The 12948-nt window shown below is 40.2% G+C and overlaps 1 protein-coding gene across 2 annotated transcripts; it reads right to left on the bottom strand.

The window, feature by feature from the left end:
- Nucleotides 1-3153: 3153 nt before the first annotated feature.
- Nucleotides 3154-12170, bottom strand: LOC132461506 (claudin-15-like). Of its 2 annotated transcripts, none has more exons than XM_060056641.1 (5): nucleotides 11554-12170; nucleotides 5547-5711; nucleotides 4815-4896; nucleotides 4550-4660; nucleotides 3154-4412 (listed from the first exon to the last, which is right to left on the bottom strand). In XM_060056641.1, the coding sequence occupies exons 1-5, from the start codon at nucleotides 11774-11776 to the stop codon at nucleotides 4310-4312; spliced, it is 684 nt and encodes a 227-aa protein (XP_059912624.1). In that variant the 5' UTR covers nucleotides 11777-12170; the 3' UTR covers nucleotides 3154-4309. The 2 variants fall into 2 exon arrangements, with proteins under 2 accessions (XP_059912624.1, XP_059912625.1); XM_060056642.1 differs by lacking the exon at nucleotides 11554-12170 and adding an exon at nucleotides 7966-8378.
- Nucleotides 12171-12948: the final 778 nt, after the last annotated feature.

Genomic DNA, 12948 nt, shown 5'->3' with positions numbered 1-12948 from the left:
TTTATGAACTAGCAAATGTATTATCACCAGTGAAGTGAAGTGTTTAATAGCAATGTTTAGAACAGACATGGAGGGATTACAAGTTAAACAAGGGTGATTGTATATTCATCTCCTTAAATTGGTGTGTTCTCTGTATTAGGAAAATCTGGGGAGCAATTGTATTCTTGATAGTATTGAGAATCATACTTTTGATATTATTAAATACCCTGGTATAGGAATGCGCGATATAAACGATATACGATATAAACGATAAAAAAATGGCCTACGATAGAGATTTTAGTTATATTGCTCTATCGCGATAATGTATGTTTGACGCGATCTATCCATGACTCGCGAAATATAAAGAGCCACGAGCTGCAACCGTCTGCAACGTATCGTCCGCGACCCGCGAATTTTAAAAAGAGCCACGAGCTGCAACCAGCTGCATCGCATCATCCGCGACACGCGAAATTTAAAGAGCCACGAGCTGCAACCGGCTGCAACGCATCGTCCGCGACCGGCGGAATTTAAAGAGCCATGAGCTCCAACCGGCTTCAACGCATCATCGTCATCTAAGTAAATATGGCTGAAAGCGAAACGGAGGAGCTGGTGATTGCTCTCATTTCATGTTCATTTCAAAATTATATGCGTTCATTTTGCACTTATTGTTTTATGTTTTAATAGCAAGTATCTGTGCACACACTTGGAAGATTTTTCTTTATTTAAAATAGCCATGCCTAAATAATACTGGACGTATTTCCCTAATTCACAGTATTAGTTTCTTTATTAACAAGACACCACCAATTTTTATTTCATTAAGGCCCCGTCCACACGAAGCCGAAACGGGCGAAACCGTTACGGTTTAGATCTATCCGGTTTCGAAGTATCTCCGTAAAGACGAAGCCAAGCGAAACCGGATAGATCTGTAGAAACGCTGTAGTAAACATTCCAGGCCCATAAGGGCCGCTGCTTCAGGTACACAAATCCAGAAGAAGAAGAGGCGAGCATGCGCATAAAGGCTGCCCCCCGAACCACTAACAACACAAACAAACAGCTCTTCTACGATGGCGAACTAGATTCTCAATAAATAATGGCTTAGCAACCCAACAAGGGACATGATATGCTGCAGAACGATTACAAGCTTGTAGTCCGCCATCATCTTTTTTGTTGTGATTTCTGAGACTCCGCAGGCTTAATAGCCATTGGCTAGGAGGTCGAGGGGTAGGGCGATGTCGTCATGGTTTGCGGTTTCAGTCGGTTTCAGGCGTCCACACGAAACCAAAACGAAACCGGATAGATTTGAAACCACCTCCGAGGGTGGTTTCAGAAGTTTGCGGTTTCGGTCAGCGGATTTGCCGGCTTCGTGTGGACGGAAGGCCGAACCGTACAAGACCTTTGCGGTTTCGCCATGAAATCGGCTTCGTGTGGACGGGGCCTAAGAGAAGTATACGTCATTACACAGAAGATTTTTTTCTTTTTTAAAGTCTCTGCAGCTACAACATTATGTTGTATGATTAGTTTTGCACAATAAATGTTCTCAAAACGACATACATTTAGCAGTTTAGCTTTCCTTAGAGTCTATGTAACCTGTTCTGAAATGGTTCTATTATGATTTATATATCGTGATATATATCGTTATCGCAATAGGTTGCATGTATATCGCAATATGGATTTTAGGCCATATCGCCCATCCCTACCCTGGTATATCCCTTTAATACTTTCATACCACCCAAGCCTTAATTGTATTAATTGTTGTATTTTTGTCCCACTCCTTTTTAACCAACACAATTGAGCCATCGCATGATCCTTTGACCCTTTCTTTGTCATGTCCTTAAAAATTTTTTACTGATAATTTACATTTGAGTATAACATCCGCCTATTGCCACTTGTTGCAGTGCTTTGTTGTCCTGCATTCAACAACAATTCAAATGAAAAAAAAAATTTGGTTGTACAAGACGGTTGTACTTTCAAATCAAGAGTGGGTAAATTTAGGTTTTCATCAAAAAAATTAGTAAAGACCCTGACTTTCAAGAATGCCACAGGAAAAATAAAGGTGGCACATTATACCACCAGGTTTGTGATTAGCCGTTACAAGCCGTTTTGAAAATCTTCCTCTTCTGACATCACAAGTGGGCGTGTCCACCTAGATGTAGGATGGATAGATAAGCAATGTTTGCAACAGTCCACTGGGTGGGCTGTTAGACTGATCTATCCAGCACACATCTAGGTGGACAGGCCCATGTGTGATGTCAGAAGAGGCAGATTTTCAAAACGGCTTGTAACGGCTTGTCACATTTACACCTGGTGTTATAATGTGTCACCTTTTAAATTCTCTGGGATTAAGACCAACTTGAGAGCCCATCTCACAAGGTACCATTTGGAGTTAGCGGCCTCTGAGGAGGTGAAACGACCCAAAGTAGTTGGCCTATCCCCAAATCAACGCACCTTGAAACTAAAATGATAAAGTAAACTCCAAACTCTGAAAGAGCTAAGGAAATCCCTGAGGCGATGGCCTTCTGAATCGCAATATATCGCAGAATCGAATCCCAATAATATTGAATCGTGGGCCAAGTATCACAATACTATCGAATCGTGTGAGAGTAAGTGTGTGAATGTGAGCGTGTGAGTGTACAAGGAATCTTGAGTGTTATTGACGTACATGAGGTACTTTAAACTGGCATGTGCTGGTTTACTACACAAGACAGCAAGTTAGCAAATCAATGCCTAACGGCGGTGGAGCATGGCAACAAAGTAATCGTCTTTGTCAATCATTATACGAGGGTCGTAATCCCGCTGGTTTCGAGGGTCAGGGAGTCTGGAGCCATTGCATGGCGTATCTAGAAAAATAATAAAGATTTGTGAGTCATCGGTCCTTGGCATAATCAGTACCGTAACTGACTGTTTTAATGTCTATCTAATTTTTGATTGAATGTCTGTTTCGTCAATCTGTTTCCTTTTATCAACAAATATAACTCGACGTCACTCATCCCATGGCTGGTTATTGATTCCTTGTTTGCAAATCAAAGGATTATTCAGTAATCATTCATTTAATGATGTTAAATGGTTTGTGCTTCCAAATATGTATAAAATGTGCAAAGGATTCATGTAGATTAAGCCATACTATAATGTGTCAATATATCACGTTTTGTTTCTGAATAATTTCAAACAAACCAGATATATCAATTTTTTATTTGTATTTGATTTCTTCTGACCCTATAAATAACTTCTACAACTGTAAAAAAATTAAAAAAAAACAGCAAATTGTACACGTTTTGGCGTCATTGCAAATGGAGTACAGATTTAATACAAAGTGGACTCCCATGAGGAACCACTGCAATATAAACTTAATATACCTTTTTATGCCTAGTGAAAGAGCTGATTTAAGGAAACACACACATCTCTCCTTGCATGAAACATCAAAACCTGCTCCTCTCTGCTGCACTGGGAGTCAACAGCAGTTCAGAGACATGCAGCCAGCTATGTATCATGTATTCTCATATTTTTTTGTATTATGGCTTCATGGAAGCTAGACAACCATAATATAGATTTTTGCGCACTAATTTCGAAAACCAGAAGAATATTAAATTGATGGCCAGTCATTGCGAAACCTAGGATGGTTTGGGGCAAATCCAAGCCAGTGTTACGGTCCACCTTGTGGATGCATGGGTCCAACCCCTTTCTTTGGGTGGCATCCCAGATGCATGAAGCTGACAAATGCTATGTTGTCTGGCTAACCTATAGATCTCTCTCAGTTGGAATATCTCAAACGGTTGATTTGCAGTGGTTCTCATTCAGAATCCCTTAATGACATTAAGGACAGAATACCTTTTGAAATGGTTCAAATGTACCTATTGGGAGTGTGACAAAACTCCCAACACGCATCATGTCCAGCCTAGAGGGGAACAGTCCCGCACTGCTATTTTCTAATAGCCGAGAGTACTGATTCATACACAGTGTGCTGCGGGTATCCCAGATTCCCAAATATTCCCCAAAAAAAAAAGGAAAATTGTTACGGACCGTTGAGGTCATGGGTCCGGGTTTGCGTTATCCAACTGGGACTACATATGAAGCAGTATCCTTGTTTTATTAGCAAATAGCCAAGGATTACAAGTGGCAAGAGCATGTTAGATCAATGAAAAAAGTGGACCGTTGATAGTAATAATAAATAGTCAACAGAACAGAGAACAGTAGTTCTGTTGCTAGAGCTTCACCTGAATCCACAATAAACAATAAAGGACCAACCCTGTGGATTAATTAAACAGGTTGGTAAATCCCTGATCAGTCAACAAACAAACAACACGGGTTCAGCCCCTCCTCGTCACTTGACCACTCAGACATAAGCGTTGCGTCCGTAGTTAATCGAGGGGGCGTGCTGTGGGGACCCGACAGCAGAGCGGGGGTTCCCCCTGGAAGGCGGCTGGTGGACGTACGCTCTGATGCAAAACAAACACACCCGTCAGGTAGGGCAATGCGAAAATGTGACATCAAAATGATGAGCCTCAGTGTATCGGACTCCACTGGAGGGAGGGAGGGAGGGAGGGAGAGAGAAAGAGAGTTGTGCGATTTCTACCTTTTTTCCTCGGGTGTGTCGAGTTTGCAAGAGCACATTAAACATCCCCCTCCACAGAGGGACAGTACGCCTGATGACCAGCCGATGTAAAGACCTTCTCCGATCTCATACCTGGGGACGGAGACAGTTGGTTCATGTTTAGGCTTTGATATGTATGATAATACAGGCTATAACGCTCAATTTACAATGTCTAATATCACGCTTCATGCAATATGGGTATTTCTTTATTGGTTTGCATTAGTTTGCTGTTCCTTTGTGAGCTTACTTTGTTCCTGGGTAGAACTCGTCAAAGAACTGCTGTGTAATGTTGGCTGCATACCAGGAAATGGCGATCATGGTACACAGTCCTGTAGGTAACAGTTAGGCAGAACCTTTAATTTATGTGCAGAAGTGGCAGGTACAGCTCCCTTAGCAAGGCCTTCATCTAATGCTAGCATGACATCCTCTTGACCTTTGAATAACAACAACAACAGAGTATTGTGTCCAGACTAATTTAGTAGGGGTGGCACTTGGGCTAATAACATCTGTGTGTGGGTACGCCCCTGAGAAGAAATATTGTTTCTCTCTCCGTGTTTTGCAAGGCTGATGAGAGTCTGGTTCTCAAACTTGTTATAGCGCGTACCACCTCTGAAATAACTTGTCTCCCCAAGTACCACCATTATGACCGATGTCATACAGTATAACAAAATACAGGCCTGCCCTATTCAGCAACGCACAATTCATGCAGCAGGCACATTTATTCCTTTAACTTATTTTAAACCCCATTTGAATGATCTCATAGTTAATGTATTTCCCTTCGTACTAGTATTTTGATATTGTGTGTATTATGTTTTTAAATAATTGTATAACTTTTTTGCTATTTAGTGAGATACCTCACTAAATAGCGCATGCCTACCGCCAGTGGTACGCGTACCACGGTTTGAGAACCAATGCTCCAGAGCGCCTAGTCATCGAGCATGGGAATGCTTCATGGAGTAAGTCGCCTCCAATACAATACCTTGTAGGATGAAGAAGACGCCGCCGATGGCAGCGATGCGTCCTTTGAGGGCGTAGTTGTCCCCTCCTATTTTGGTGCACTGTATTCCTGCCAGCGAGGCCGCCAGGCCAAACGTCCCGAAGACGATGGCCGCGATCATCAGTGCCCGGGACGCCTGTATGTATCCTGTTAGAAGACAGAATCAGGTGCCCACTTGGTGTGAGTCCAGACTCTAGTGCCTGATGAGACGCATTATTAAAAGAAAATGGGTTGCGCCCCACAAACAAGTCTTACAGTCTCGCTTAGTGGAAGCTACCTGTTTACACTCAACCCGAGACAGGTGTGAATGGTGTACAGTATATGCTGGCAGTTCGTGACAAAAAAACGTTTTTAATTTTATGTATAGATAAAATTGTGGGGCCCGGGTGGCTGGGATTTGCGGCCCTCTGGGTGCAATGTGCAGCGATCGCCTGTTTTACACAGGATAATGTGCCGGTTTAGCTGTCGAGTTTTCTTTTAGAACACAAAGCTATTCTAGAGTACATGAGTACAAGCAAACGTGGTTAATTCTGACTGGGCCATGCACATCGATTTCCTCTCCAGACTTCTTAAGCACTTCCTGGTTAACATTGTAGCTCGTTGTTGATCCGTTACATCTTGGGTGTTGTCACTTTGAAGTGACAAACTGCTTGAATTCAACTTACACATTACTAAGTTGTTTCTAGTTATGACGTGCATATTAGTGGTGCAACCAAATTGTGTAAACTGCTTCTTCAAAACTAACTAGCAGTTACTAAGGACTTTGTAAGGAAATAACAAACAGACTAGCTGCTGCTACCCAGTCCACCTGAATTAATTATAACTTACTATTTATGGATTGTTTAATAATGAAAACAAAGTTATCTGTACATCCCTATCATCCTACAAAGTCACTGTAGATATGTTTATGTAGTTGTAAAGAAAGAGAGCAGTAAAGAACAAAAGAGATTTAACCACCAAGAATGTTCCCACATACCCAACAATTCTCCACCATTGAGTGTCAGGCTAAATGATTTATCCAAACCAATCAGGGAAAAGTTGCCCTGATTGGCCAGAAATTACACGGGAGCAGGCAGAAATCAAACTTTTCTTCTACAGCGGCAGGCACAGTCAACTCAAAACAAACATCACAGGAGATTAAACTCACTGACTGACGGCTATGCCATTTTTATAAAATTCGACCTAAATAATGGCTCTTAAGTCGTACCTACAGATCCTTTAATACTGAACTACATTTAATAATACTAAAATTATGTTTTATGCTTTTTTGGCAATAATGGACAATCTAAGGATCTTAGAATTGGCTGTCAGGATTTTAACTTGTTCAAGTAGATTGAAATGATACAATTTTTGTTATATTTCCGTATAAAGGCAGTGAAATGTTGAAATCAGAGAACAATCCTGATCTAGCTTCTCTGCCACAACCTAATCACGTCATGAAACCATTTTTACGATACAGGAAGATCGATTTGGCACTCACTATGAACTAACCAAAGGGCCTGGGGGAGGGCGGAGACAGGCTACTAAAATGAGTGCCCATATAAAGTCATAAATGTAATACGATGTGGGCTGTCTTTACCCATGAAAAAAACAAACACTGGTCTTGAAGATGTGGGTAAACACCACCGTTTCCCCAGTAACAGGGTCACACCCTATGCATAAAGTTTGTACACATCTGGCATCCCTTATTATCAGTTTGCACCCTGAATGGATTTTATTGTTTGATTGATCTTAACCCTACTATCCTCCTATCTCTCTATCTTATCATCAGATCCACCAGAGCTTATCTGAAGCTGGTGAGGGCGTCTCTCACTGTACAGTTAGTGAGATGGTCCCCTAAGCTGTCTCTTTGCAATATCTCTTTAACCTCATCGTAAGGTGAGTTTTCTTAGAATAAATGTCCTAAATATATGGCCTTTTGAGACTGTACCAGTGATTAAGGGCTATACAAATAAAATACAATTGAATTGAATAAGTCCATGTGATAATACGCTGTTATACAGTCTAGGCTAGACTTATACAAAAATGTATTTTTCTAGGATAACGATGGTATCTCCTCCACACTCTTCCATACCCAAAAGTGAAAAGATCAACATCAAACTCAAATGAATCCGCATGCAAAGTATATAGTATATCTATTTATGTAAATATAGTGTATGCAGAATATATTTATATATATATATATATATACATTTATTTATATATATATAGTTGGTCGTATATACGATATATTATATCTTAAGCAATAGAATAGAAAATACCAAAATAAGACTAATGTGTCTGTACATTTTATCGAATCAGAAATTCCTTAGATTAGAATAGAATAGATTTCCACCTGCCGAGCCGAGGTTATCTATGCGTTTCAAAAACAATGTCATTTGATGCGCCGAAGGTCACGTACCGTTAAGGGCAAGCAACGAAGGAAAGTCGCGACAATTGTGGACCCCTGTGGAGTCAGTGGCGCAGGACATCCAGAGGTTCTCATAGATGGTGGACGTGGTGATGACGTTTCCGTCCACAGAGGAGACTTTCCAGTTTCGGTTAGGGAGCGCAACACCGACCATCAACCAGCCAATGAATCCCAAGAACAGCGCAAAACCTTCCACTATCGCATTCATTCTCCTGCTTTTTTGTTACTTCAAAACCTGTGTGGAGCTGTCCGTCGTGGTGGTTCAGCGCAAACCTCTAAAACGTAAAAAAAAAAATAGTGTTACTTCTCCAAGACCTTTGTGTACACAAGTGTGTGGATTTTTTTTTGTCATTGGCTGTCACCCTCAGTGAAACCGCCACTGCGCAACACTTGCGTCGAAATGCCGAGGTAATAAAAGCATTATTAATGATTAATCTCCCAAGGGCTCTCATTACTTTTTGTACCCTCTTTTGTTGACAGCGTTTCTGGAGGTTTACAAAGAGAACTTGGGTGTTTATCCAAGGAACGACAAAGGGGCCCATCGCTCAGACCTGCCACGCGCCTCAATTAACCCCAGCGATGTGTTACCCCATGACAGTTACCTTTTTGAAGTTTGGAATACGTCAATAAAAGCATCAACGTTTGAGAGTTGTTAGATTAGCATTTACATTTAGGGCATTTAGTAGACTTTTTTATCCAAAGCGACTTAAAATAAGTACATTTGTCAGAATAAAGAGAAACAAAATTATACCACCTTTGGTACAGTAAGGATGTTCATAGAATAAGTGCCAAGCACTAACAATTACGAGGTTAACCCATTCCCTGTATAAAACAAAGATACTCAGCCTAAGATGCTACACCATGCTAAATTATATTTGTAAGTGCCAGGATGTACAAAATACAATAATTTGGTAAGAAGGATGTTTTTAGGAGAGTAAGCGAGGAGGGGGGAATAAGTGAACAAGTGCAATGCCAAAACAGAGAAGAGTTGTGACTTTGTTGTGACTTTGCTAGCGAGGGCGGTGCCAGGTGTCCAGCTGAGGTAGTTGAGCGGAGCGCTCGAGCTGGGTGGTGCAGACTGACCTACGCTTGGCGGTAGGCAGGGGAAGCACTGTTGACCGCCTTGAAGGCCAGTACCCTTGTCTTAGGTCTGATGCAAGCTACTACACGGAGCCAGTGGAGGTCACGGAAGAGACGGAAGATTTTGTAAATCACGTTCTGTATCGCTCAGCGTTTTTGTGTGATGAGTGAGTGAGTGATGTTGCCCATGAACATGGCACTTGGGAGGTAAGGATTAGAGACGGGGTTGAACCTAGACCCAGCCATGCCATTCAGCAAGACCTCACAGATTTAGCATCGTGAGTGAGTAAAGAAACGCAGGCCACCTCGTAGCCCCATGGTCATTGCGTCGACTAGTGATGGCTCTGGAAATGTGACTTCTTCCAATTGGTACAGATTATGACGTCAGTCATATCCTTATAAATGAATGGATTCTTAATTGTGTATTTAATTGTTAAAAATCCATATGTTATACCATATCTATATTTAATGCAAGTGTTTTCTTGTAATTTAGAATTCATCAACTATTTAGAAGTAGAATCATTTATGGTCTACGTTATTTGAAGCCCTAATTTGAGGCCTAAAGTGAATGTATCTTTTAATCGAATAAACAAATTAGAATATATAATTATACCGAAATTATCTTAGAAATAATCACATTTCATGCCCAACAGAGCAGATAGTCTGGGCAAATGACAACTAACTAAAACTGACAAAGGAATAAACCCTTACTCTCCCCTTAAATGCCGAGGTAATCCAACTATTATTAATTATTAATCTCCAAGGGCTCTCATTACTTTTTGTACCCTCTTTTGTTTAGAGGTTTACAAAGAGAGTCATCTGTTTATCCAAGGAACGACCAAGAGGCCCATCGCTCAGACCTGCCACAAGCCTCAATTAACCCCAGATATGTGTTACCCCATGACAGTCTCCCCTTTGAAGTTTGGAGTGCGTCAATAAAGAAACAACGTTTGGACGTTGTTAAATCACTTTGGGGAGGGTGAGTGGGTTTAAGGATTAGAGAGGGCGTTGAACCTCGACCCAGTGATGCCATTCAGCAAGACCTCCGGGATTTAGCATAATGAGTGAGTACAGAAACACAGGCCACCTCTTAGCCCTTGGGTCATTGCGTCAACTAGTGGTGGCTCTGGAAATGTGACGTCTTTTAATGACTAATGTCAATGACGACAGGTATAATAACCCATATTAACCTATTATTAATTGTCTATTTAATACAATAAAATAATTGGATATGCACTCTTCAAATTCCAAATTAAAAATCATATCTATATGTAATGGCAATGTTTTGCATTTAGAATAATTCTTCATCATAAACTTTTTAGAAGTATCATAATTCATTGTTCACGTTAGTTGAAGCCTTTGTTACATACAGGTGAATCTAATTTAGTCAACAATTTAGAAAAATAATTAAAGCTGAAATTAACTCGTGAATAATTACATTACAGGCCAGTTAGAGCAGATAGACACGGCAAGTGACTACTGACTAATAATGACAAAGGAATATACTCTGTATTCTTATTTGACTATTTAGAAGTATAATAATTCATCATCTTCTACGCCAGTTGCAGCCCTAAAGTGATGGTTTCGTGTAATTTTTCTGTAGTCAAAAATGATGAAAAAATTATTAAAGCATATGAAGAATTACATTACATGACAGATAGATGGCAAGTGACTATTAACTCATTCTTAGAGAGGAATCATCTTTCCTTCTCTCCAATCAACTAAATACGAGGCACCATTGTGTCAGTGTTGGTGACTTATAGCAAAAGCTTTACTGCTACATGATAGGGACTGGAATCAGAATAATTTGTACAGAATAGCAGGTACGGCACTTCTAATGCCTCAGCCTACCTTAAAAATACGTCAAAGACGCCATTTGGGACCAAAGCTGTGTGTTGGTTTGATGACAAAACCCATAATGTCACTGACGACAGGATAGTATTGTCGGCATTGAGGTTTTTGCAGTTTGACAAACAATAGTTTTGTCTAAGCGGAGTCAAAGTGTCAAGTTTATGGGTTTTTGATGATTAATCACCCACTATTTTTTTACCATAGTTTGTCCCTAAAGAGGTTTTATTAAATAAGTAAATATTTCACAAATATAAACCAAGTGAATCATTGAAAAGCAGTTGGATATGTAGGTCAGTTTTGGTATTGGACGAGATAGAGCCTGTTAGAAATCAAAACAAAATAGATACCAAAATATTATGTTGACCTTTAAATATCATCAAAGCAGTATGCTCGTTAATACTCAAAGTAATAATTTTTGAACAGGGACTTGAAGATAAGAAATAAATTGAATTTAAAAACTGCAAACTCAGCTATTTTGCCAAGAACCTTTGCCTTATTGTGTCTGTCTATGTCTATAAAAAACACCAACCTAGGGATTTTTTTTTTTATTATTAAAATAGTTAAGCATGGGTTTGTTTTCCTGTTCCACCCTCACACTTAATGCATACATTTCAGTCATAATGGAAGTTCCGCGGCTCTGCGTCTTACCTGGAAGTGCAAAAAGAGAGGGGAAATCCCGGCAGTTATAGATCCCAGTGGAGTCGCTTGCACAAGACATCCATAGGTTTTCATAAATGGTGGATGTGGTGATCACACTCCCCTCCGTCGTCGATTCCTTCCAATACTGGTCTTGCAGTGACACCATGGTAACTATCCATCCTCCAAAACCTAGGAAAAGTCCAATTACCTGCACTATCTCAATCATCTCCATAATATTAATTATTAGCAAAAACTATTAAATATTGCATCTGCGAGGAGCTTGATACGTGTCTTTGATATCAGGCATGCATTTTATAAGTAGGAGTAACCCCTGGACCTTTTAGCAATGAACTCACCCTGAACTATATTCAACAGTTAATTTGTAGGCCACACATCCTATCTGCAAGTAAGCCAAACCCGCCCAAAGTAGATGGCCTTTCATATAACTGGCAAGTTACCATGAAATGTAAGTATACCTGCTCTGCATGCGCTGTTCATTCCTAGTGGTTCGTGCAACGGATTTGCAACGGCTTAATATCGGATGGGCATTCAATGAGTTATCTACAATATGTACCTTTGGCACGTATTATTCCCCCTGGTGTTCAGCAGATTCATATGATTCCTGTCAATGTTATCTGGTCTTTGATTTGTTTTGATGGTAATTGAACCCTCATATATATCTTTGTCAGCCAGCTCACATATGTATATATACACACGCGTGCATACATAAAATAAATAATATGTATATATAATATATTTGATAAATGTGTGTGGGTGTGTGTGTGTGTATATAGATATCCTATGGGAAAGGGATGACGCAGCATAATGCAGGGTTTACCTTGCTGCTATAACAAAAGGCTGCAGCTTCTCTTCAAGAATGGGTAGCTTGCAGGTAAGTCACTCCCAGTGTCATAAGTTATGACTCCTGAAGAAATACCGAATTGCGGTCAGAGTAAACATTGGAAAGCTGACCATATAAAAAGCGTGTGTGATTTATCGAAAGTGTCTGTAGCCGCAGTGGTTAAGCATTAACAGTTTTGAAGGGAAACAATTATTTTGATTAAATGACCCCCCTCTGAGGGCGTAATATAATATTTGTATATGTAGGCTTAATTAAGGACTGCTTTTCAAATCAAGAGTTTTCTTTTCATAAAGAGTTGTGCCATCCACTGAACAACTGTCTCTGAAACACCTCAGCGATACTCGACTAAGAAATAGTTCTGGTCTGTTTAAATCCCTGTTGTAAATGTCTTCCTTTAGAAGCCATACCTCAGGCACCCATGCCTGGCATAGTACGCATCAACTGACATCCTTAAAGTTAGCAGATGCATTCATTAAGAAATATCCTCTTCATAGAAGTAGTTTTATGGTTATTAAGGATTTTTTTTTTTTTTAAACCTGGCA

The sequence above is a fragment of the Gadus macrocephalus genome, chromosome 7 (genome assembly GCF_031168955.1).
Source record: "Gadus macrocephalus chromosome 7, ASM3116895v1".
Taxonomy (NCBI): Eukaryota; Metazoa; Chordata; class Actinopteri; order Gadiformes; family Gadidae; genus Gadus; species Gadus macrocephalus.
Note: the sequence above shows the minus strand (reverse complement) of the source record. Positions and strands in the feature narration are given on the sequence as shown.

What these genes read in the sequence shown, in the direction of transcription:
- LOC132461506 (XM_060056641.1), bottom strand. Translation starts at nt 11,776, where the DNA reads ATGGAGATGATTGAGATAGTGCAGGTAATTGGACTTTTCCTAGGTTTT. An exon ending in CTCTCTTTTTGCACTTCCAG is followed by an intron (nt 5,712 to 11,553) that starts GTAAGACGCAGA and finishes GTCTTCTAACAG; the next exon opens with GATACATACAGGCGTCCCGG. An exon ending in GACACACCCGAGGAAAAAAG is followed by an intron (nt 4,413 to 4,549) that starts GTAGAAATCGCA and finishes GTTTTGCATCAG; the next exon opens with AGCGTACGTCCACCAGCCGC.